General features: G+C 35.3%; 1 protein-coding gene across 6 annotated transcripts in view; it reads right to left on the bottom strand.

The window, feature by feature from the left end:
- The window catches only part of CEP162 (centrosomal protein 162), a 44,308-nt gene that overhangs the window by 13,171 nt on the left and 4,923 nt on the right, over positions 1-26,214 (bottom strand). For 5 of the 6 annotated variants that reach the window (XM_021545976.2, XM_021545949.2, XM_021545939.3 and 2 more), the window contains exons 4-22: positions 24,495-24,633; positions 18,312-18,461; positions 15,481-15,633; positions 15,049-15,232; positions 14,072-14,118; positions 12,739-12,854; positions 11,772-11,802; positions 11,283-11,405; positions 10,389-10,580; positions 10,143-10,224; positions 9,028-9,292; positions 7,592-7,856; positions 5,749-5,888; positions 4,729-4,956; positions 3,961-4,095; positions 2,928-3,040; positions 2,069-2,174; positions 1,216-1,342; positions 185-348 (exon numbers count right to left, since the gene is read on the bottom strand). In XM_021545976.2, coding sequence (XP_021401651.2) covers positions 185-348; positions 1,216-1,342; positions 2,069-2,174; positions 2,928-3,040; positions 3,961-4,095; positions 4,729-4,956; positions 5,749-5,888; positions 7,592-7,856; positions 9,028-9,292; positions 10,143-10,224; positions 10,389-10,580; positions 11,283-11,405; positions 11,772-11,802; positions 12,739-12,854; positions 14,072-14,118; positions 15,049-15,232; positions 15,481-15,633; positions 18,312-18,461; positions 24,495-24,633 — 2,760 coding nt within the window. The remainder of the gene's footprint in view (positions 1-184; positions 349-1,215; positions 1,343-2,068; positions 2,175-2,927; positions 3,041-3,960; positions 4,096-4,728; positions 4,957-5,748; positions 5,889-7,591; positions 7,857-9,027; positions 9,293-10,142; positions 10,225-10,388; positions 10,581-11,282; positions 11,406-11,771; positions 11,803-12,738; positions 12,855-14,071; positions 14,119-15,048; positions 15,233-15,480; positions 15,634-18,311; positions 18,462-24,494; positions 24,634-26,214) is intronic. The other variant, XM_021545984.3, reaches the window with a different exon arrangement.

Raw genomic sequence — 26,214 nt, 5'->3', positions numbered from 1 at the left:
TTGAAGGTTTTAGGGAAGCACATTACTTCTGTTCCCAGAAGCATGGGCAAGATGTCCAATAGAACCAATTTAATATACCAAAAAAAAAAGGGATTATTATGAAGGAAATAATTACATTACACTCATCACTGGAAAAAAAACAATTTTCAGTTCCAACTTCTTAGAGAAAGCTAGATATTACCACCTCTAGTCTTAGTTTATCAATTTCTTCTCTCGCATCTTTAAGACGGGCTGCATCTTTATCCAGAAGATCTTGATTTTCTGCATACCACTGAAGTCTTTTTTTTAAATGAGTAATTTCTTGTTTGTATGATTCTTCCATAACTTTAAATTCATAAGACTTCTCAGCTACAAGAATAAAACATTCTTAGAATTGTTTTATTAGTAATTATGTATTGAAGAAGTAATTAGTCAACACTGTCTCCCTCAGCATATTTCATGTATTTACTATTTTGACAACACTGTTACTGCAGTAGTTTTAAAACCAGATCCTATTTGGGATTTTAAAAGCAGCAGTATTTGTAAAAACCCCTTTATTTTTCTCATACATAGCAGTACTAAATGGCTTACAGTTCACCATAGAAAGTATTCAAAAGAGAATCTCAGGGAGATCTATTCTTGATGATGCTCTAGTGAACAGACCTTCAGCATCAGGATGAATAACAACATAGAATATTTGCTTTGATGTTTATTGATCATAATTCTCCCATTTAGGGATCAAGCTTTTTCAGAAGAGACATGGAGGTAAGTATTACTGCATTTACTGGAAATGATAGTCCAATTTTGAGCCCTCTCTCATTAATTCAAACTGCAAAAAGCTCTGATAAGAATGCTGAAAAAAGTCCCAAGGTGTAAGTTATAGGTAAAAAATGGGCAAGAACTAAATAGGAGACTGAGATGCAAAATAATAAATATCTTCTTATGAACAGAGTTGTCATGTAATTGCAATAATCTTTTTTCCTTGTCCAGTGAAAGACTGGCAAGATCACAACAAAGAGTTTGGTTGGATAGAGGAAGATACTTTCTAACAGAGTACCAAAAGTACTGCAGCATGTCCTTTACTGTATGCATTTGTTAGAAGTTCAGACAATATTTGTAAATGGTCTAGATGCATTTCACTAAGTAATACTTTAGTAAGAAACAAGTTTTTGTTACATATTTATTTACTGAAATGCAAAGAAAGTAAAATTATTCAACAAAATGAAGGTGCTTTACTTGATGCAGATGCAATCTGGACTTTGGCTAAATCTCTCTCTTTCCTGGCTTGTACCAAATCTACCTCAAGAGCTTGCTTATCTTGTTTTAGACGTCTTATCTCTTCTTGTAATTTAGCTTCTTCTTTCTGGGTTTTAGAGAAAACAGCAAAACATGAAAAACTAAACACAGAATATCACACAAAACCCCTGAGCATGACTTTTCATAATACGAAGATTAAATCACAATAGTTACATCTGACCACAGCAACATTAAGGTATTTTAATTTTGGTATTATTGTCAGGCCCTGCAATAGCAGAGCACAGGAAAACAAGCATTTTAAAACCCCCTAAACCCCAGATTTTTTAAGCCTTAATTAACTGTCAAAGAAGTAGAAAACCTCTGCCTCTTGAGAGAGTCAATGTAGAAAATGGCCTGACTTACTTCTGAGACTGAAGACTGTAGGTTAAATGGACAGATGTACTGTTCAACAGTTCACCCTACTACATTCTACTTGCCATTTTCTGCAGGCAGTCTCTCTTTTTGCTGCACATGTACGCTAGCAAACTTCAAGACCATGTAGGACAAAAGATCTTGGTACCAGAGCCACCTCTAGAGATGGAGCCCCTTGGTCCTAGGTATGCACAGGTACAGCAAAAATCAACTAGGGGGCTGAGATTTTGGGAGCAGCCAGTAACAGACTGAATGCATGTTACTGCTAGTGAGCTCCTAGCCTGATCAGCTCAGCAGGCCATGTCAGGCCTGTGTGCATTGGGCCACACGTGCTCCTCATGTTTCCAATGGTATTATTTGTATTTGTGTGCTACATGCAATGGCACTACTCTGTTATCTTATAGGCTTGGTATATACCTACCTGTGCTGCTCGAAGCTCTGAAATCAATTCTGTGAAACTCTGATTTCTGGCTGGTTCAGAGTCCTGCGTGACTCGTGACTGGTTGTTAATCTTCTCTATCTTTTCTCTAAACAGCAACAGCAAAAGCAGTTATGCAATGTGGTGACTCAGCATACTATCAGTGTACTGAAAAACAAACACAACCTGCTGCCCCCCAAATTGTACCACAAAGTCAATCCGTGCAGGTTCAAAACAAAAAGAGATGTAAATATGCACAACAATTATACACAAAATTCACTGTAAGGTGAAGTCTTCTCACCTCACATGAACTAGTTTATTTGGACTACGCAAAGGAAGGAAATAAAATCTACCCTGCATCAGTGGAACTCATTTACACGCCTCTCCAAAGCAGAAATCTGTACACACATTTGTTTTTTCTCATTACTAGCACAGGATTCAAATCTCACAGGACCTACAATTCAGTGAATAGAATTGTTTCTCCACTAGCAGAACCTCTTGTGCCCCCTGATCTGCTGTGTATTTTTCAACAGCATCAAAACATCTTAAGAACATCAGCAGAGCCATAATATCACAAGTGCAACATAATGTATTATGCATTCTGATATGAATAAGAACATTGAAATATTTCCCAAGTGGCAGTCTCTAGTCTTCCCACAGGTTTGCAACACCATCAAGAAAATAAAGAATTAAGTGATCATAATCAACACAAATCAATTCTCAGAAGAAGAAACAAGACCACAAACCTTAGAAACACTAGAAAACATGCACCTGATAGACTCTGCAATGGTTCTTCATTAAAAAACCCCAATAACAGCAGAAAATTCTAGAGATTTCAGGTCAGATATGTAAATGAGCCTACCTTAACTGCATTAATTCAGACTTTAAGCACTGATTCTCCTTAAACATTCGTTCCTCATTTTTTTTGTTTTGGATTTGTAGCTCTTTCATTTGTTTATATAACCTCTCATTTTCCTAAGTTGAGACAGACAAAGTTAAAGAATGTTCACAGATTACTGTTTTCTTCAGTTATAAAACATTTTTTTATGAATCACGGTTTCCCTGCTGAAACAGTGGAAGAAAACATTAAATATATAATTACTGAGCTTCTGAAATGGATATCTACTTTCATAATCTACAATCTCATCCAAGTGTCTGCCCACTCTGCAGGAAGGAGCTAAGACAGATCCTCTACAAACTATCCCAACTATATTCTAAAAATGTGTTCAGGGGTGAGTGCTGATAGATCAGAGCTCAGCCTGCCCATGCTCCAGTCCTGGGGACACAAATCATTGTTTGGGATGCTCACAGCCATATTGGAAAGACATTGTGTTTATATCAAGGAATTATGCTGAGCATCAGATGGAAACTGGCTGGGCTACTGTCATGGTTTGACAGTACCTACTGGATTTTGCAGCTGCAAGTATTCAAAAGGATTATTAAGCTTGAATTATCTATTTCTCCACTTGACTAAGTAATACAAATCAGGCACACTAATAAAGTTACCTTGAAATCTGCTCCTCAGATATTGGGAAAAACATTTTAAAAATCAAAATTTTTCAGATTTCAAATGCTGCTTAAAGTACCAATTTTCAGAAATATTTGGGCAAAAGGTTTGTGATTCTTCATTGACCATAAAGTATTTTCCCAGTTTTCAATTGAAAAGTTGCTGATTTTTACAATTTAGAACATTTACATGGAACTGTGGAAAAACTTAGTCCAAACTAGATGTGTGAAAGACTTTTTAAACCTGCAATATGTTTGCCCTTCATATCCAAATTCCATCCACCTTTTAGAAAACAAGATACCTGTTTTCAACAGAAAAGTAGTAATCATTAAACAATTTTGTTTCTGAAGCTGGATAGAATACAGCTGAACATGACATGTGTTGTTACCTGTTGATAACCTTGAATAATGACCTCTTGATCTTGAATCTCTTTTTGTATTTGGGCCAGTTTTTCCTCAGTTATAGGAATTGTTGCTACATGGGTCCGCCTCTTTTCTTGGGTAATCTCTTCCATACTTCTTAGCTTTCAGAAAAAGACACATGAACAATAAGAAAGTTTTGTTAGCAACATGGAATTTTCTACAAGACTACAAAAATAGGTCCAATCCCTTCATTACCGTATGAGAGCAGACCAATGGGTGGCTCTTAATGGAGTTTTACAGAAGCATTATGAAACAGAGAAGAGATATAAAATGTTTGGGAAAAGCTAGAAACTTTTGTTATACAGGAGGGTATGTTACAATGCAGGGAGTTAACCGAAACAAGGGTATAGTGGAATAACTCTGGGAATATTTCATACAGACAAAACACAACATTGAAAAATGCATCAAGAACTATAAACAATATCTCAGCATATAGTACTTATCTAAAACAAGTGGTATCTGTGAGAATAAATTAAATCTTTGCAAAAAACTTGCTGCAGGACTCTCAAAACAACAAAGTAAGGGAACTCAGGATAACATGGTTTATCTCCAGGAAAAAAGAAATCACGTCTTACAGGCAATAAATGACAGCAGGTATGCATTTATAAAGTTGCAGTGTCTATGTAAATTTGGATTTTCTGCTCATTAACACCTCATCTAAGTAACATTGATTCAATTTTCAGAAGCAATGTTTCTTCTCTTCTATTGGCACAGGATACAAGATGATAAAGTACCTTACTCTGAAGAACATAGTTTTCCTGACCGAGATGGGAAAGCTCCTTTTCATGTTCTGTTTTTAGTTCTGCTACCTTGGCCTCCATCTCCTTCTCTTTTTGTGAAAGTTTGCTGGCCAGCTGCTGAATCAAATCCCGAGCTCTGTTCAGGTCCTCCTCTGCTGCTTGTACTCGTTTTAACAAATACAGCTCTCTATCACAGCTTTTGAAAGGGGAAAATGATAAGTCCTAGGATAGAAATTCAGGGAAACATTACACTGAGCTGATTGTTTACCAGAACTCTGCTCATCGGTTTTATTTAACTGGTTTGTCTGACTCTCAGCAACAATACAAGGCATTTAAAAAATACAACCCGAAATATAACCTACCCATCACTTAATAGCAAAACATTATATATTCATTTTAATGAGTAACCTTCTCATTTCCAAAATATATATGAGGAAAACAAAACAAAAAATCCAAAAAGGAACAAATACATCTCATATGACAGCCACTACATTGCTACCAGAATTACTATATTATGTATCTTACTTTTACAACAACAGCAATGCTTTAAGTATTTAATGAATCGCTTTTTATGCAGTTGATAAGGGAGAAAGAAAAACCATTATGGTACTGCAAATTCAGTCATCTTGGAGAAGTCAGAAGATACTATTAAATATTCAATGCAATGCAAATAGGAAAAATTCCTGAACAGTAGTAATGTTAAAACATTCATAGCAGAATATTATAAGTTCTATTTAACCTTCTTTTACAATGAAACAGTAATTTTTAAAATTTAATAAGTGACTTTAATTATATAGAACCACGAAAGCAACAGCACTATCAAAGCAACTGAAAAGCAGTATAATTATATTTGCATATTTTAAAAACAAAAAGTAGTATTTGACCAAAGGGAAATCTTCATTCACTATTTCAGTATTTGCCAACCTTGTGATAATTGTTAAAAGCCTTGAAAAAATAGGATTGCAAACCAAGTTGCACATGCTTTAATTAGGAGCATCACTGGTTATTACTCACATGATGATATTGCCTGTTACAATCCACAGCCTGGTGTCCAAGATTACTAACTGATTGGCCAGACAAAACTCTGTTAATATTTCCCTCCAAAGTTGGTTCCTTTGCTGCAGATCTTATTATCCTAGTAGCAAATAAGGCTTCTTCATTTTGGCAGAAAGTAAAATAGAACAAATTAAATTCAGAATTTTATGTCCTTTAGGAAAAATATGTAAGAAAAATATGCATTTTTGTGATCCAACCTTTATATACCTGTAGGTATATAAAGTATTCTATAACCTGAATTTGAATCAAATATAGAAACTTGAGAACAACTATATACTATGGAAAAACTGGAAGGGTTTGATTTTTTTTTTTAGTAAGGAACTGATGACAAAATAAAACAAAACCCAAGAGAATAACTGAAACAAGCAGCTGGATAATAAATCCTTCATGAAACAAGGTTAACCTCACTCCTCCACTTCAGAAGTGGCCAGTTATCTAAGTATATATAAACACAAAATATTTCAAGCCATGGGGAAGATAAGACACAGCAATTTTCAAAATAGACTTTGGAGTGCAGACAGTACAGAAGGAAATGCAGCATTTATTTGTTGCATCAAATAACGACTGGAGTAAGAAATCAGGAAAGATCCCTCTAGAGTCACTAACATACATGGAACTGTTTACATTTCAGTCTTCTCATAGTAACTACTACTGCCATATCAACTGCTCCTGCTTAGGAATGTTATACCTGAAAAAAACCCTCACCAGACAATGACTGTTTTCCAAATTTCATGCATTTTTAGTGTAACACACACCTCAGAAATGTGCTCCCTTAGCACTGATGACTTGGCAATTTGATTCAATGCTATTCTCCTCCAAGCTATAGAAGAGGCCCCTGCAGAATATGGCCAGGTGAGATTTATTTCTGAAATCATATACAATTGCTGTTGTGAACAATCATAGCTAGAGAGGGAAGAGCAGATTTGAATGACGCCTGTGGTCTTATTTTCTCAGTACCTGTCATTCACTTTACCACCTCCACCAGGCTATAAAACCTCTTCCTCAGGGACAGATACATTAATGTACTGAGGAACTGAGGTTCTTCAGTTCAACAGCTGCTACTGAAGCACCTCCCTAAGATAGGTAATATAATCCTAAACTGCTTTTCCTGACACTACCTGCAGGGTTTTTAAAAGCACTGCATGCAAGAAGTGCACTAAAGCCTGGGTACCTGTAACAGTTACTTGCTCATGCCTCAGGGACAGCAAAAACTGTCTGCAAAGACACTAAGCTGAATTATCTCATGTAACTTTTCACCCCAAAATAAAAAGGTTCAGTCCTTTACTTGCAACCCAGCTTTCACAGGATTACATTGGTATTCTCTTTTCCATAGTGTTTCCAAGAGACATGAACAGAAAATATTACTTCCTTTTTAGTACTTCTTTTGTACTCTGGGAAAGCAAAGATCAAAAGAAGACGCTGAGAACAGGAATTCAGCCTCAAACATACAAGTTAGTGAGTCAGAAAATCTCTGCATTTACTGTAATGAAAAACGTCAACTTGTAGATATTAATTTTTAAACACCAGCTTACTTTACTCTTTTGGTCCTACTGGTGAACAATAGATAAGTCTCAAATATAGTGGTGGTAAATGTGAGTGGAAATGAAGCAAGACTAAAAAGATTAATATAAAAATCTCTATTGCAGCCATTTCATGCTAATACAGAAAAAAATCAGTACTTAACTGCATCTGAGTTTAAACTTCTCTACAACATTTGGGTTTTTTTTTTCATGTGAAGCATAAAAAGCAAACGTCTCTGGCTCTTAAACTCAGAATTAAAACTCTCAAAACTTAGAATTACCTTTAGATTTTTCTCTATCTGCAGAACTTATGGCTTTTGTACAGGTCTTTTTGAAAGTTTCTTTTGGTGTTTTCTTTTCACTGATTGGAAAAGACTGCTTTGCAAGTAAACTTGGCTTCCCATAGCCAGAACTTCTAACCAATCCATGAGGACCGTGTGAAGGTTTCTTTTTATGTACAGGTGCTGGTCTAATATTCTTATATAACATTGATTTGGTTGACACTGATTCTGATCTCTCATTCTTCAAGGAACAAGATCGAAGAGCCTGTGACAGAACACATTGATTTAAAACGAGTTTTAGGCCCTGCTGTAAACTGAGGGTAGCATTCACCAGGGAAAAACACAGAACAAGTTATCAAAATTACACAACTATAAGACTCAGGATGATGGCAAGCATTGTTTTAAAACAAATCAGTAGTAAGTAATGTTGCAGAATTGTACTGCTTCAGAACTACACAGGGCAAGTATTTTGTACTGACTCTATTTAATTGATCTGGGAAATTGTACTTTTATTTTAATTGTACTGTACATTACAGGGTCTTTTGTTTGCCAAGTAAGGTAGGTCATGACTATATGCTAATAAACACAGTGAATACAGAAACCCAGCCATGAAAAAAGGAATAGTGGCAGGCAGAGGAACACTGCTAAACTTGATCATCACAAACAAAGCAAACAACTCCCAAGACCAACAAATGAAAAAGTTTAGCCTGTTTGCCCTGATGGGCAGTCCACCAGGATAAATCAGCCAAACCTCTATCCCTACAATGCCTTGCACACACAAAAGATGATTGCCTAAAGGAATGTGAAGCTAATTTAGGGGATGCAAGGAAAAAATAATTTGAGGATGCAGGGAGAAGATTTGGGATTACATAAATCATATTCTGGGATGTCTGAGATGATTGTAAGAATGTGCACAATTCACAGGATCTCTAGGGAAAGAAAAAAATACAGGCAAAGAAACAAGTCTGGGAAATAGAGGAAAAAAACAGATTAAAAAAGCTGGTGACATGACCAGGTTGCTGGTCAGCACACTTGTCTGATTCAGCTGGACATTGACCATTGCAGTCCCCCCTATATTCTTACTGAATTGCATTTCTAACTGTTCTCTGTACAAATGTTCCCTGTTCTGAGCCTGTTGTGCATTTACACATGTCCCTCCAATGCTCATGTGCTCAGAGACATCACTATCTTGAGTTGAAGACATAGCATTGCAGCAGCCTTCCACATGTTGGGCTGGGACAAGAAGAATCCCACTGGTCCCAGTGTACACTGAATTTGGTGACCTAACAGTAGCAACAGCAACATGCGAATTTCAAGAAAAAGAACAGCAGTCTCTTTTTCTTAAAATCAGAGCATAATCAAGTGACAGGCAGTCTAAAAATACATACCTTATAAAACTACTTCCATATAACAAAAATCTGGTTGGTAATACTTACTTTTTTAGTTCTGCTTCCTTGTGAAAGCAGAGAGTCTTGTCCTATTTTTTCTCTTAGTCTATCAGGCTGTACTTCACTGGTCTGAATTTCTTTCTCAGTCATCCTCTGAAAGTTATTGTCATTCACGTTTGTCTGTAGAAAGATGCTTTCTTCTCTGTTAAACTTTTCAACTAAGTTTTTCTCCCAAGATGTATTACTCTGTGGGTCTTCAAAAGGTAAGTGGCTAATGAGGTCATTTTCTGTGCTGCCTACCAGTTTCACAGGACTACAAGAAAAAAAAAAGTCATATATAGTAAGACTTTTGCCCTTTGCTTTTCTATCACTCTGGAAAGAGTGGGGCATTTTTCCTTAGGTGTCAGCTGTAAAAACTGCCTGAATTTCAAAGAGCTACTAAGCCTCTTTTAAGACCCATCTTGCAGATTTAGTCATACAAATTCACTCCTACGCTGCGTCAAAACAGACAATTCCCAGCAGCAACTGTTTTTGTGGAGGTAGCAAAACTGGCTACAAGATAAACACCTGTAAGCCTGCAATTAACACTAATTAAAAATGAGCAGTATTTCTGCAGAGTGCAGCTACACAATAAGCTCCCTGAACTCATCTGCTAAGCTGTATTTCTGACAGTTGCAAGGCCTGTGCTATCTGCTTTAGAGAGAACAGTTGCAGCAAATAAGGGGAAGGTACGGAGAATAGGTTATTAAGAATCACAACAGTGGGATTTGATCTTAAGAGGATTTGAATTTATGACTATGGAGTTTGGAGAGCTAGGATAGGACGTGGGCTGAAATCCTTGTATGGGGAAGGGGAAAGAGCAGAACACTGGGAAAGCAGAGATCCTAGCAGTGAGAGTTATGAACACTCCTTCAAATGATTTGACAAACATTGCTGCTTATCACCCAAAGTAAGTATGGGGAATCCCTGGTCTAAACTTATTAACACTGTATAATTAATTTTACAGTTCACTGCAAATGCCATAATGCCAGTGCAGGATGCAACAAAACTTCAGTATTTAATTAGAGAAAGAGACAGATAAGTTATTTAGTAAGCTATTTTTTCACAAATTGTTAGCAACTTTAAGTAACTATAATTATTAAAATGCATCTTGAAATAAATACCGTTCAGGGTCCACATCAAAATTTCTGGTATTACACATATGTCCTTTAATTGTTTTCATCAATTCTTCCACAGTAGGTAAATCTAGATAATGAAAAATAAATACAGAATAAGTTAAAAAAACAACCTAGAAAAAATATTTGTCACAAGGACATTAAAAAATGTTTCACAAATGGAGCATTATAGATATTACTAGTTCACATATTTTACAAGCTTGTACAATACATGCCTTCCTTTGAGCAATTTACCTGAATCAACAGTTGACATGTTTTTTGCATAGATGTCATTATTTTGTGAAATGCTTTGCCCTAAGCCTTCTGAGGCTGCCACTGCAGAATTGTGTGGTTTCTGCTCGTCAGTGTCCCCCAAAGACTGATCAATGTGATGATATGCCTGGTATAGCACTTCCATGTCATTGGAGGTTTGGCCATAGGAAGTACCTGAGAAAAGAAGGAGGCTTGTAAGAGACTCTACTGGATCTTCTGTTTTAGGAAACATCCCACTGGAGCCTGTGTTTCAGTTACTAATTTGGTCTGTGAGGTTGGTTCAGCTACTAATTTGGTTATGTGAGGAAAGTAGTAACATCCCTTATATTTAAAAAATAATTTAAAATCTCGTTCTTCCTATAAAAAGAAACAGTTACCAAGTTAATTAGTGCCTACTAATTTGTCTCATCTACAGTTTGCATTCCTCTCCCCTATTCTCCTCCACCTCAGTATTTTAACAGTACTAAAATTAACAGCTTATGTTACACAACTACTTTAACAGGTGCCATCACAGCAATAATCTGGATATGAGTGGCCTGTACTGTTGTGTGAAGTTTGACAAGAGAACATATTTAATAATTCAGTTCAATGCTGCAAAAGAAATAACCAGAGGTGATGGTATTTAAATATGAAATTGCAGCATCAAAAGCTACTTTTCAATACCAAGTGTTTAGCATAAACATCACTATGTCCTGAAATATTTCCTCCTGTTTTCAAAATTTGTTGGCAAAAGCCAAGGGCTTTATGTTCCTCAATAATCTAAGAACAAGTGAAGACACTGGAGTCGCCTATTTTAATAAAGGAAGATTTTAGGGTTTGAGTTTTGTTCTGTGGTGGTTTTTTTCATTTTTCTTCTTTTTTTAAAGCACCCCTTACCTGCTTCATTCATTTCAACTGCACTGACTTCTTCAGGCTGATCATGTTCGCCTGGAGCTACATCTGATGTTTCAATGGCCTTCTGAAGCTCTACAGTAGAATCTTGTGAATCAAGGAATTCAACTAAGAAGATAAATGTTAAAGAAAACACAAATCCTCTTATTTATATTTTGCCACACTGGAATTAGAAGTATACCAGAGCTTTATGTCTTAGGCATACAAAAAATACTATGTAGATTATTTTATTGCCATTAGTGGAAAACCAATGAACTCTGATTACAAATCTGAGTTCTGAGTGGGTATAATAAATATAAAAATACATTAATGATCACCTTGAAGTGTTAATATGTAGATTATTTTTAACTATTTCAATTCAACATATTTTCAGTAGAACACAAGGTGAAAAATATCAAAATAGTAAAAAACAAGTAAGCAAATTTCAAAACGTTACATTTAATCTTCTTCCACTAATCAAAGTTTGTATTTTACCTTTAGCCAGCAAGCCAGTGTTTGCTTCTTCCTAACAAAAAAATAAAAAACCCAAACAATTACTTTTCGAATATCAGGGGGAAAAAATTGGACAAACTTTAGAAGTTGGTCCAATACCTAAAAACAATTTTTAGAATTAAGAACTAAGCAGTTATTCATTCTCCAGTAATATACACTTTTCTAAAACCCTCCTTAGAATGTCATCAAGTTCTCAACATCATGTACACTATAAACTTTTATCAAGTGATTAGAAATCAATGCAGAGGAGCATTTTTGCACCCTCTTGGTTTTCTTTTATTGCAAATTGAGAAACTAAAGTTAAGTAGCAATAATCACATTATTTATAGCTCCATTCTAACTTTTTAAACATTTATGAGAAATACCACTCTAAAAATTTATTTTAAAAGAACAAAAAAACAAATAAGTTTACCTAGTGAAGAATACATGATGCTCTATAGACTTATTTTGAAAAAAACCCAAATCTTAGTGTGTGCTCCAGCGATGCATGTGTGTGCACCAACCACATGTGCTACACATCAAAAGACCTGACCAAGCCAGGGGACAGCAATGACCTCACAGCTCATACAGTGAAGATTTTTGGGTCCTCTGTCCAAAGGGCTTCTCTTTACAGAATTACTTCCAGTAGTCTGTGTCACTTGCACCTCAAAAGTTCCGAGAGATTAAGCACTACCAATTCTGAGGCTGAGTTTCCATCTGAGCTCATCATTTGTGCACTTCCATCCTCATTTCTTAACTCAAAAGAGGAGTAAGCAGGAAACCCTGTGAAGAACTTAACCCCTTCTATGATTTATCACAAAAAAGTGCATATCCTTAATAGAAAGATATAGTCTAAGAGCCACTATACTATTTCACACAGTATGTATTATATAAAGATTTACTATATTAGTTACATATTGCAGAGCTTTTTAAATTCCTGCAAGTAATAGAAACATTTAGCAAGCTATACCTGTTCTTGAGGACTTAAATCAACTTCTGACATGGTGTTTTGATTCACCTGATCTCCCTCAGTTTTAAGGGCAGGATTAGGATCTGTTTCTTCTTCAAAATCTTCACTGTAGCTACCTAAAAAAGTAAAAATAAATGTCAAATAGAATGAATACTCAAGGAAGATAAAGCAGTAAGGGACAGCTATTTCCTTTTCCCCAATATGTCATCTAAGAACAGCTACTGCTAATGATACTCCTTTTACAAAGGCAACAGAAAATTTCCAAAACTGAGTGTGGTACTAAAACTACAGTGAAAGTCACACATAATATCTCTAAATTCAAAGGAAGCTTGCCTTGTGGTCAGATATGCTTTGTCTCCTCAAGGTGTACTTGAACTGACCCCTTTTATTCAACTACTCTCTCTCACTTACAGATGAAATGATGCAATTCCAATCCTGTAGATAAAGTACTCTGTACATTCACTTTGACAACTCCAGCACTTTTGAGGCTCAGAATCTGTAATCTGGCTTCTTATGACCTGCTTTGGTGGGCCAAAAGCCCCTCTCAAGAGTAAGCACTCTTTAAACCCAAGTGTGTCAGAGAATGAACTTTGCACCTTTACAAGCCAATGGTTTTTCCTTCAGTTACCTAGACACTTTCACAAATTTCAGTTCTCTTTTGCTGTATCTCTCCCACTCAGCTCCTATGGTTAGAAGCTCCAGTGTCTGCATTATTTGAAACACTTAAACCTAGAACTCTTGCAAAACACTAGATCATCATGTGTTGTTTATGTGTTTATGGTTTACAAATACATCCTCTTTATGCTTGGGAAATTCAATCCTGACAACAGGACCTCTCAAAAATTCAGATGAATATATAAATTTGAAAATACAATACATTAATTTACATGAATACACACAATGTTCATATGATAGCAATGAAGCATAAAATAAAGAGATATCACAAGTGAAAGACAAATAAGCAAGAAATGTAGCGTGGAAAATTTATGAGGAAATCAGATTAGCAGTAATACTGCAGATTACAGAGATTAAATTCAGGTATGTGAAGATGGCGCAAAAATACAGATGACAGTTAAGACACTGGAGTAACTAAAATTTCAACAAGAGAGGTTTTTTTTCATTTATGACTGATGCTGGATTATTACTACTTTTTTTCCCTTTTTTTATCTTTTGGTTCACAATAGACTAAAAATCCACTTAAGAAAAGAAAAAGCACAGAAGCAAAAGTAATCCCATTAACCCCTCTGTATGAATAGCAGCTGCAGAGTCATAATGCAACAACAGTCTAAAAGACTGATGTAAGAACTACAGGTAAAATAAAATATTGTCTTACCAGATTTCTCTTCATGTGCAGTTTCTTCTTTTTCAGCATTTTCATTTCTGAGAAATAAAATGAAAATTCTAATATCTTTTTGGATAGTAATTAAATATACTTTTTTTCTTGGAACTCTACACTCTGAAACTTCTTACAATTAGTAATAAAAGAAAAAACTGTAGTTTGTCCAACAAATCAAATCAAAGGTAAGAAAAGTTTTAAGTGTCAGCATTTATTAAAATAAAGTATTTCCCAGCTAAAATTCTCAATCTAACTCTTAAAACTACTCCCTTTCTGCATTCTCTTTGACATCTACATTAACTTCTCTAAAAATATTTTTATCATCAAGGTTTGCCTCCTGTTCTGACCCTGTCATTCTGGATTAACAAAATAAATTTTAAAACTGTCCACCTCTCCTTTCTTTCCCTTTTCCCATAAAACAGAAGTTTTGTCCTTATCTAAAGCTCTCCAGAATTCTGCCTCTCCAATTGTTTTCACGTCAGACGTTGCCTCTGAATTCTGTATATGAACTTCCTTCATCCATTTCTCTCAGAATGTTTGAACTTAGTTTCATGTAACTGATTATAAATAGAATTGCCCTAGTCTATGAAGATTAAGTATATTTCCTCTAGTTAATTTGTAATATTATGTTTAAAGTGACACAGAATCTTTCCTGATCTATTTCCTTCTTATTATCAGTTGTTACCTCTTCATTTAGTTATTCCTTACAATTATGAATGTTGAGTTGTTACTACTGAGTTATGCACAAGACTGTGGAGCTACATCCACTCATCACTAAGTCATTCTCTCACTTTTATTACTGAGCTCATTTTCTGTCCTTGTCTTAAAGAAAAAAAACCTAAACCACACCAATAAACAAACAAAAAATGGATTGAAATTATATACAGGATATCATCCAACAAAATCTCAGTGGCTATATCCAATCCACATGTGCCCACTAATACCATCCACAACTTTTCTTCCCTCTAAATTACCGTACAAATGGTGCTAGTATGACAGAATTGTTGGAATCCAGCTCTTTATTTAATCTTGAATAATCAATAGTAGAGGAAGCTTCTTGTTCAAGCTTGGCAAAGATCTCTTTTTCTTCTTGTTCTTCCAAGGTATCCAATCCAACTCCTACAATACTTTGATTAGGCCCAGAAGCTAAAACTGAATCTAAATTTCAAAAAAGAGAATAAACTGTGTCTGTCCACACAGAACAGGCATAATAGTTAACAACAACCACAGACAGACTCATAAAGTATTAATGGTATCAAATCATCACCAACTAGTACTAGGAGATTTTAGTTCACAGCAGATAAAGTGAAGAATCCATCTTGAAATGAATTAAGGTAAACTGCTTTTAATAGCAACTTATTTGGATCTAGTTAATTTGATGAAATTGTTGTGCTCTCAGTTCTCACCATTTGTTTCCAGACTGTCTCTACTCAGAGAGACAGCATCTCCACTACTTTTCTGAAACTGCATCTTTTCCACATCCATATCTTCATTACTTTCTCCCACAGGCTGTGAAGTGTTCCGCACCTTGACAAAGTTTCCATTGGCTTCAAGCATTCCTAGGAAAAAAGTTGCAATATTCTTGACTACCATCTAAAAGCTACTTGTATGACACATCAGTCTTCTAGTCTCCTTCCAGAACTACAAGTTTTAATCTTGCATTGCAATTGCAAAGATATGCAGACTCATGAGTCGCATTCACCTAATTTCCACTGATTCTATATGTAAATCTTGTTTAATTAATTAAGCTATTATAAACATTATCTTCCTATCCTTCGTATTTGCACACATACCTAAAGTTCAGCACGTGTCAAATGCAAAAACTGAGTTACCATAATATTACTCAGGAAAGACAATTTCACATACAGACCTGATACAGAAATTGACATTTTTTCGTAAAACCCAGTTAATTTTATTTGATTTACTACCTTAGATCACCGCAGATTTTTAAACTTGCTAAGCCATTGGTTTAGCAGCTACATTTCATTTGTTGCTTAAAGGCTATAAGGAAAAAAATAGTAATCAAAGTCTCTAAAGTCATTAATGAACACCCAATTCTGCCATTTTATAAATTGATGTAACTACAACTTGTAGTTGCTCTCTCCTAATTGCAATTTCACTGTTGTGAGAGTTCAATATCACCTTAACAACTCTTTGCTGGCTCTCAGGCAGAACACTGGCATATCTACTTCTTTATGGAAGACTAAAAGCCAGATATTGCAGGACAGTGTTAATTCAAAAACCCCCTTCTGCCTGCCTGCAAAGCACACACATTTATACTTAGATTCTAAATAAGTTCTCATTGGAGAAGGGATAGGATAAAAGCTGCTTAAGCATTTTATCAAATGACACATTAAATTATTTAACAGTCCTCACAAAAGGGAAGAGAAACTAAGTCTGTTTTTTCCAACATGAATCGTCAGTTGGTAGCACCCAGAATTTTTCGTCCTGCCTGTCCACAAGATGTTGAGATGTAGCTGTGTCCTTGTACTGAACACACCAGAAGGGGTGAAGACACTGACAACAGCTCATTTCCTGCTGCAGGAGACTGGAGGAGATCCACACATCAGTAACACTAAATCAATCTTCCATGTCCTGACCAAGTGCTTCAGCTCTGGGATCTTGCTCTGTTTTCTACACGGGCCCATACAAGTCCCATTTAAAAATGCCATACTTGCCTATATCATGACAATGGAGAATCTTTTCCCTTTGGAACTGAAAATTATTCAGGGTGAGGGAAGGTGGGAAAGTAGGAGTCCCAACACCTTTTCCCTCCCTATTGGGCAGCCCTCAGGACATTCATTCTGACTGCAAGAGCCTCCTTTTTAAAAAGTAGAATAGGTTTATTTTCTTGATTTTAATGACAGTCCCCTTGCATGTCTTATTGGGAGGTTAAGTGCATAAGACTCCACATCTTGGAAATCCACATTCCTGTATCTAACCTCAGCTCTGTCCTCAATACAGAGCTCTGACAACTTGCCTTGAATGCAACAAATAAATGTCAGAATCATTGTTTAAAGGTCAAGCTCCACATGTATAAAAAGTTAATGCCTAAATAACTACATATTGCTATACTGAAAAGTAGAAAACGGAAAGCTCACAGTGCTGAACAGAAGTAAAAAAATCTAGAAATAGCCCATTTCTCAGGTAGCCAAATGCAGTAATTTAAAGTACTTTATTCAGATGGCACTCTATTCTAGTTATCAAGACAGGAAATAGGAGTCTGTTTGCAGCTGGGTCACAAGTTTTTTGTAGAGCTTTAGATTAGCCATAACCTCACCACACCTCCAACACCCTGTTTTGGAATGAGAATATATTAGCAGAATCAAATGCTAACTGCAACTGACCTCCTATGTAGTGATTTGCAAGAAAGGCAAAGGGATTATACAACAGTAAAAAAATCAATTAGAATGTGTAATGAAACAAAAGCTTAAGGAAAACATTCTCCTGTGGTTTTTTAATTTAAATCATCTCATATCCAGTGAAATTTCTCAGCAGATGTACATTGATCTTGAAGGTTTCATGGGGTTTATGTAAACCATCTAGTAATTTTAAAGTATTTTGCTAGTCAAGGTTTGAGTCAAATCAGAGGTTTTTTTTTAAAAATCACCTTCCTTAATAATCTGAAAATCAAATACCTTATCTGCAGCCATTAAACTTTGCAACTTAGCCACTCCCAACACCCACACCCCCTCCTCACTGCTAGTGAAGGGAATAATATTTGTTTTCTCTCACCCTACACAATCTGAACTCTGAGAAACCTATCAAACTTGGAGAAAATATCAACTCACAAGGATTTAACAGTCTATTCATTGTGTTTTTGGCTGTTTGAACAGTCCCACGGATGTCAGTGAAGCTAGCAAGAGCCATTTGTTTTTGTGGAGTGGTTATTTGTTACTTCTCTTAGAAGCATCTTAGGTAGTTATCTTGAATGCCAAAGATTTTGCTATCTCTATGTTTCTAAGCAACATTTTGTAAGGCTAATTATATATGGTATTCTTTTTTAAAGTACAGCTACTTGAAATTAAAATAAGAACCTGAGTTTCACTTTGAAGAATATTTGTAACTACCATACTTGCATAGAAACAATTAAAAACATAAATACAAAGGACTCAAACTGATAATGAGAAACATCTATTTCAAAAAGTAACTTCTTTTTTTCCTAATCTGACCAAGACTGTCAGAATTGAGTCATTTTTCCTTTTTAATACAATATGAAATACAGTAAATTTGTTACCCTCAGAATTGTCTGGACTGTCAGAAGTGAGGGCTCCTTCTTCTTTGTTTAAGTATGAATCTTTCTTGTCCTTATGAAATTTTTCCAATGTTTTGGATTTAGACAAAGCCTTGCTGCGAGATGCACTGGAAGATTTTGAGGGAACTACTTCTAAGTGTACATAAACATTATAAATTTTAATGCATAGAGGACAGGGAATAAAGAGAAGAATGAGATGTGAGACTTCACAGTGACACTTCTGAAAAAGTAATACAGTTCAGTTTCTTTACACTGAATTACCTCTTAATTTTCTATCTGTAAGTAAAACCTAAAGTTAATATTTATAACTTCTGGAAATAGAACTATTTTTCTCCATCCGTATTTTAAAAAAATTCTTTATCCATGTATACTTTGTATTCAATTACACTGTTGTAGGAGCTCAATAAATGACCTGAAAACAAAGAAAACTAGTAAAACTACTGCAACAGTAAAAGGTTTTTACTATGAGGTTTGAAAGAAAGCATGTAGACTGGTTCAAAGAAAAGTGTGAAAACATAGGTACATAAATATAAATTACTACTGTCTTTATCACTGTCAGATATAATAACTGCATTTGTTTGCTCAAACCCTTGTGGGGACTTGCTCAGCAGCAAATACAACTAATGTCTTCCATTCATGCTACCAGAATTAAGTTTTTGATAACAGTATCCATGCTGAAAACTGATCTCATGATCAAAGAATCATAAAATGGTTTGGGTTGGAAAGGACCTTAAAGATCATCCAGTTTCAATGCCCTGCCATGGGTAGAGATACCTTTCACTAGACCAGATTGCTCAGAGACCCATCCAACCTGGCCTCGAACACTTCCAGGGATAGGACATCCACAGCTTCTCTGAGCAACCCATTCAGTGCCTCATCACCTTCACAGCAAAGAACTTCCTCCTAATACCTAATTTAAAGCTACTCTCTTTTAGTGTAATACCATCTCCCTTGTCCTGTCACTACATGCTCTTGTCAATAGTCTCTACCCATCTTTCTTGCAGGGTCCTTTCATGTACTGCAAGGGCACAGTTAGGTCACCCTGAAGTATTCTCTTTTCTGGGCTTAACAAACCAAATTCTCTCAGCCTTTCCTCATATAAAACATCCTCCACCCCTCTAACCACCTCAGTGGCCTCCACTGGACTCTTATATGACAGCTACACCACAGCCTTCATATACCTTAGGTTAGCCAGATTGTCTGTGTTAGATTTTGCCATCTCAAAATTGTCACAGTGGAAGAGGCTTCAAAATTGAATAATCCTGACAAAACTCTTAGTTATGGTCTTTTGAGTTCACCTTGACCCAAGACTGAGTAGTCTAGGACATCAAGCCAAATACTTCTGCTATTTAGAACAGGAGTATAGGGATATGTGACCAAAACTCAACATAGTTCAAACATCCAAGATAACTACAGGAAGCTAGTAGAGCAAGGAGAGAAATGGTATTCATTCTGATACAATGCATAGTTCCTTTATTCCCTCAACTGATGTGTAAGCTCACTAGGAAGGCACTGCTTCTCTAGATCTGTATTCTCCCACACTTACTGGGAAACTAGAAGTGTTTTCAGCATACCATCTACTATAAATAATGAAAACACAGATACCTTTTAAAACAATAATTTGATACCTTTCAAAACAATACCTTTTAAAACAATAATTTGAAATAACTACAGAGGTCCTTCTATTGCTCATATTTCAAACATTAATCCTAATTTGAGAAATAAATTAATTTTTAGTATTTATCTCCCAGATTGAGATGCTTTACAGCTATTCTATGCAAATGAGGTTTATGAAAACATATACATATATTTTCTAGACTGCACATAGACTCTAGAAAACTAACACAGGAGACCTTCTATAGTCTACAAACTACATCATTAACACGATCCAAAGACCAAGTGCCAAATATTTCATTGTCATAGCTCTCCAAAACACTACTGATCTGCTTGAATTTAACACCAATGCCATGCTTAAATCAGGAAAAGTTAATTGATATTGTCTTTTATACAGAAGTATTTAATGGATCAATACTATAATTCCTACTTATTTGCTGGAGTTTCTTTTCAGATAACAAAATGACCCAATAAAATGCTGAATCTAAAGTTACACTGACTGAAATAATCCTGCAGATTAAACAATTAAAGTTTTTAATTTATACCAACTGCTGTTTCCATTCCTGGGCAGCATGAACAAATCACCACAGTTGTCAGCAAAGGGAAAAGAACCACATCAACAGAAAATAAGTAAAATGCTTATCTGACTGCTATCTTTGAAATTAAACAAGTAGAACAATGAATATTAATATTTCTTGTGTATGAAATGCAGGAAGTGTAACAAACTTTATATTTACTAAAGACATGCTTAGTACAGGTGAGAACTTTTTGTTCAGATTTGAAGTTATTTCCTCTTTTCCCCAGGCTGACATTAAGTACTGTCTGTCCTATGACATCACTACATGTAGTGATATATGATGCTAACTGAGCAAAAATTCACACAATTATTAATTTCTTCTGAAAATGATAAAAGAAGTATGTGACAACTTGGTCAAATGGACAGTTTGCTAAGGATTTTCTACAGGAAACACACAAATAATACAAAGTTGATACTGAATAAATGTATCAAAACATATTTAATCAAATACCAGACTGGAAATCTGAATGGGGACTCTTTTGTTCAGTATTTTCCACTACTCCGGCATGGCTTTCTGTCAGTTTCTTCTCTTTTCTCACTTTAACAAATTTTATTTGAAAATCTTGAAAAGACAAAAAGCAGGAACAGACATGCAAGCAAGACAGGACAGGAATTCTTAGTATCCAATTTCTTTTTATAATTTAAATGACAAAAGCAAGTAGAAAGGGCATCACTTAGGTCTCCAACCTGTACAATATGGAAGACAGTGTCTTGAATCATAATTTGCACATTTCAGTTTAAAGATGAAGAACAAACAGTTTAAACGTGCCTAGAATAACTCATGAAGTTATTTTAAAATGTACTTTATACTTCTCAGCTAAACAGCTAAACAGGCTATTAGTTTAACTCTCTACCTATTTCCTGGCATTTCTGTAACAAGATGCCTTGGGAAAAAAAACAACAAAACCAGACAACAAGTAAGTATAGAGCACATATTTAATCTTCTCCTTTTGGTCTTTCAAGAAAGCACAATATAAAGATAATGAAGTAACTCAAAATCAAAACCTCAAACTACATGCAACATATCAGCTTGGTGTATTACACAAGCTAATTATCCAGGCTTCCTTCAGATAATATTATCTCTTAACAGTCACATCCAAAAGCATCAACTTATACATATGGAGCATGCATTTGTAATGAATGCAGTGCCACACTGTGAGTGAAGGTAAGATTTAAGCATTTATATAAGTTTGATTCATGATGATAAAACAACTTGAAAAATATTAATTCTATTAGCTGACAGTCTACTATGTCCTATCTGCAGCCAACAGAAAGCTTCAAGCCTAGAAGGACACACAAGGGTTTCCAATAATTTTTGAAGCATGCTGACATTACACTTTACAGAAATTAAATTCAGCTTATTTACATGTAGTTAGCATCACAGCAGTGTTATTATTTTCTCCCATAATAAATTATTGTGCCACTTAGGAGATGTTTACATATAATCTTACAGAGAACTACGAGTCTAAATCATGATCTTTTCAGTCATTTAGTGCAGTAACTTACATCACAAAATTGCTGTGCCATCATCCACTTCTAATAGGTCTGAGCAACACACCACACAACATACACCCTGAGAATATTAGACATGGCAAAATGGTATTTGACAAAGTACTTAGAAGCACACAAGGCAAACAGAGGAAAACATGAGCAGTTCTGGAAGACTATCCACACCTGAATTCCTTATAGTCACTCAACCTGCCATTTTAGACCACCACAAATACATCTACATGAAGTAAAATTATAGCCACATAAAACTGCAGAGGAAAACTCAATTTAGCCCAAAGGTGGCCAAGGTGGTCTCTGCAAATGGCTCTCTTTTGACTCTAAGTTAACTGCCCTACAACTAGACACTACCTTGCAGAAAGGCATTCATCATAGCACACATTTTACAACTGCTACCATTTACAAGTGTCCAGTGTGACAAATATATCCCTTTCCTCATGGGACAGCACAACCAGGAGATACACTTCATGCCACAGAGTCACTACTTTCTTGCCAAGACAGAAAGAGGAAAGCTCTCTAGCAGGAATTAAAGACCACTCTGCTTGGCAGTAGTAAAGTAGCAGGTGAGATATGGCATATTGCATATGCTCCATGAGTGCGGTATTCCACACAAGAGCGGTGACAGAGCAGCAAATGAAATAAAACTAATAATCTGCCTGGTAAAAATGGTGCTCAGGGAAGAATTCTATGCATGGATCTGGCACATTTGGCGTTCACTCCTATAGTCTCAGCTTTGTTAAGTCCAGCTGCCAAGATGTTGGATCTTGGAGTTGAAATGCATTACACACAGATTACTTTCAACTCCTTCCAAAAAACCCCCACAAACCAGCCCCTCATCAACATATTCATGAACATCAACTGTTCATTAATATGAACAAGCTAGCTTCTTTTGCATGTAAATTGATTCCATACTGGCAAAACTGGGTAGGCTCACCTTCTGAATGTTTTTCTGTTAAATGAGAAGCTATTCTGAAGGAATACCTTGTAAAGTTTACCAGATATTTACACATCAGTAAACTGTACATCAAGTTTGTTCCAGTTCTAATAGCTTTACCTCTAGTTAACCCAGACAACTGATAAGATATTCTTAATTTTAAAAATTACAGTGGTGGAAATTGTTTGGATGGAACATGTCAATATAATCTCATTGTTTCTTGTGACTGTTTTGAATTTTACTTAATCCACACAAGCACTGTTCTCTAAAACTTATAATTACCCTGCCCTTTAGGAACCTATTCCAGTGTGTTTTCTACCATAAAAAGTATCAAAGTTGGATTGCCTTAAGCATCCCAGAAACATGCTGAGCTTCTGAAATAATCAGAATTTTCTTTGATAGTGTGTAGAAAAATGAGGTCATGGTAACCTCTTAATTCTCACATTGCCCAGCAAGAACACTTCATACTTACATTATTTGAAAAGCTGTAAGGAAATCATCATATCTCATAACACCTGATAAGAACTTTCTCCAATCCATCTGAGTTTATATAAACATCTTAAAAAGCCAAGACAAAGAAGTGGTGGTAGCAATAGGTGGTACCACGAAGACCAGGTACCACCTATTAGGATTAAGCCTAAATGGCACAACTGCTGACTGGGATTTGACTCCTCACTAAAACAACACCGACAGCTAGTCTTAAAATTTGAGATTACCAGCAGTATTTTAACTCTGTCAGATGAAAAAACTGATTTTTGTAACTTTCTGTTAAGATCCACTTGCAATTAATATGAATCATGAAAATTAAGAAACCAGCAATTACTACAAGAAGAAGAGGCAAACATCCAGTGTTAACTCACTACAACAGTTTTACTACCCAACAAGAAGGCAATGTAGAAATTAAAAAAATAGAGGTGGAAAGCTTGCTAACAATTATATATTTTCTTCCAGAACTATATGACCATGTCAATACTGAACCAGCAATCATGTCATCACAGCCCATTTTGCCTTGAGCCACAGTTATTGGCAAGGGAAATGCTGAGAATACTGAAGACATACATCTTGGATTCAGCTGGTGTTAAAAAGTTTTTCTTTCTTTGTGCTTTTCCAACTTACTACAAATGCTGCAGTTAGCATATGTTTATAGAAACTGGCCTTTTCCCACTACAGTTTTGAAAACAGAAAGCTATAAAAAGTCAGTATAAAGAACAGGTTGGCTACAAAACACATATACCAGATTTCTGCAAGTTCGTCAGTTATATTTTCTAACTATTTATTTATAATATGCTTATTTTTACAAGATTTATTAATTCAAAAGCTGCAGAAAAAACCTAGCAGATAGCTTGCATACAGCTTGAATATGAACCATTAAAAAATACAATTCTATTTGACTTTTATGCTTTACAAACTTTCACTGTAGCACTCTGAAACACTTGAGTGGCACCAGCTTAATCTCAAACCAGGCCTAACATACAGTATGAGAAAGACTAGCCTGACCCCCTGTGGCCAAAACATTGCAAAACTTTAAATTTACCACCATCATCCGAGTCTTCCTCAGATAACCACCAGGGCACTGAATCCTTTTTCTTCTTTTCTTTTTTCCTGGGCTGTCCCAGTTTCTCAAGAACGCTGGACTTTTTCTTTGAATTTCCAAGTGAATCATCTGAAAGAGACTGAATCAATTGCATACAAGATTAAACAGAGCTTTGACATTTTTACATTGTTTCAGTCACTCAGTTCTGGACTTCTAAGTCCAGATGCCTTTCATTACTCCCCACTGTTCGCCTTTTTTATATATACATGACAAAACTGATTAAGAAACAATAACTATATTCATATGGCATAATACTGTATATTTTAATAATCCCACTGCCTGAATTTGGATACGTTAAAAGTTGACTGCTTCAGAGAATGTATATTCAAATGAACAGCATAATCAGCTCTTTTTTAATTGGTTAAGACAAAGAAAAATCAAAACTCTGACTATATTCTTGATGATAATGAATTACAGCAGAAACAATTTTATCTTGTCCTTGCTTTGTATGTGAACATTATTATTAATATTCAAAAAATAAATATGCACTAGCAAACAACATTCTAGTTACCAGCAAATCAGATTTCAGAAATTAATTTTATACTTTGTATTCATGGAATAAAATAGAAATGACAGAACCATTCCTACCCAACTGTGTATTACACTTTCATATGTTAGTCATCCATGCTGATTTTGACTGATGGCTTAAATTGATGGAAAAAAAATCTGAGTATGGACACTATATGAATTTAAGTTACTGATAAGTAACAGGAAGGAAAATACAACTAACTTCTACTCTTTTCGTTTAATAAAGTTCTTTGTGGCCTACAGCAGGCTTAGAGTCACAATTAGATATCCACACACTGAATAAGGAAATATTCATTAAACTACTGCACTGCAACCTTACGTTCTGCATATTCTTTGTGCAGCAAACTGGGGTTAAGGGGAATCTAATACTTTTTATCTAAATTTAAACTAATTGTTAAAACCAATTGTCCTAAAGTGTCTTAGAGAACATGGTGCACAGCTAGTAAAATCCATAAATTGTAAGAAACAAAGAATTCACATATGAAATGCATCACATGGGAAAATTTCAAAAGCTTCACTTTTGCAATAGTCACAAATAAGAAAATCTGATAGTATAAACCCAATATTAGAGGCAACAGGATTGTTGATACTTAAATGTAAAACACAAGGGTATGATTTATTAAAACAAGCCTCTGCCTTCTATTACATTAAAAACACTGCCATAAAAGCCTGCTTTTACTATATGACTAAAACTTCAACTTCTCTGGGCTTAACAAGAACATTCAAAAATCAAATTCCAATTACATAAAACTATAAATTAAGAAAAATTGTAATAAAATATTCTTATTAGTATTTCTGATCAAGAACATCTTCAGAGTTTTCAATTTCACTAGAGAAAACTAAATGCCTATCATATATCTCAGAAAGAAAGAAGTGCTCTGAGTCTTGCACTTTAAAACACTACAATTTTAATAAATTATGAAACTACTAGACAACAGGATGTATTGCAATTTCTCTAAGTTGGCTCTGTGACACAGAACAAAACAGCGTCAGATTTCTAATAAATACCCCACTAATAACAATTTCCTGACACTAGTCACAACACAAGTACCAATGCTATTGTCCCCAAAGTTCAGACTGCTTCTGCTAGTTGGAAGCACTGACAGGAGCTTGATGCAAGCAAGATCTGCTA

This window comes from Lonchura striata, chromosome 3 (assembly GCF_046129695.1).
Source record: "Lonchura striata isolate bLonStr1 chromosome 3, bLonStr1.mat, whole genome shotgun sequence".
NCBI classification, from domain to species: Eukaryota; Metazoa; Chordata; class Aves; order Passeriformes; family Estrildidae; genus Lonchura; species Lonchura striata.
The sequence above is the reverse complement of the archived record's forward strand: the minus strand, read 5'-3'. Positions and strand labels throughout refer to the sequence as shown.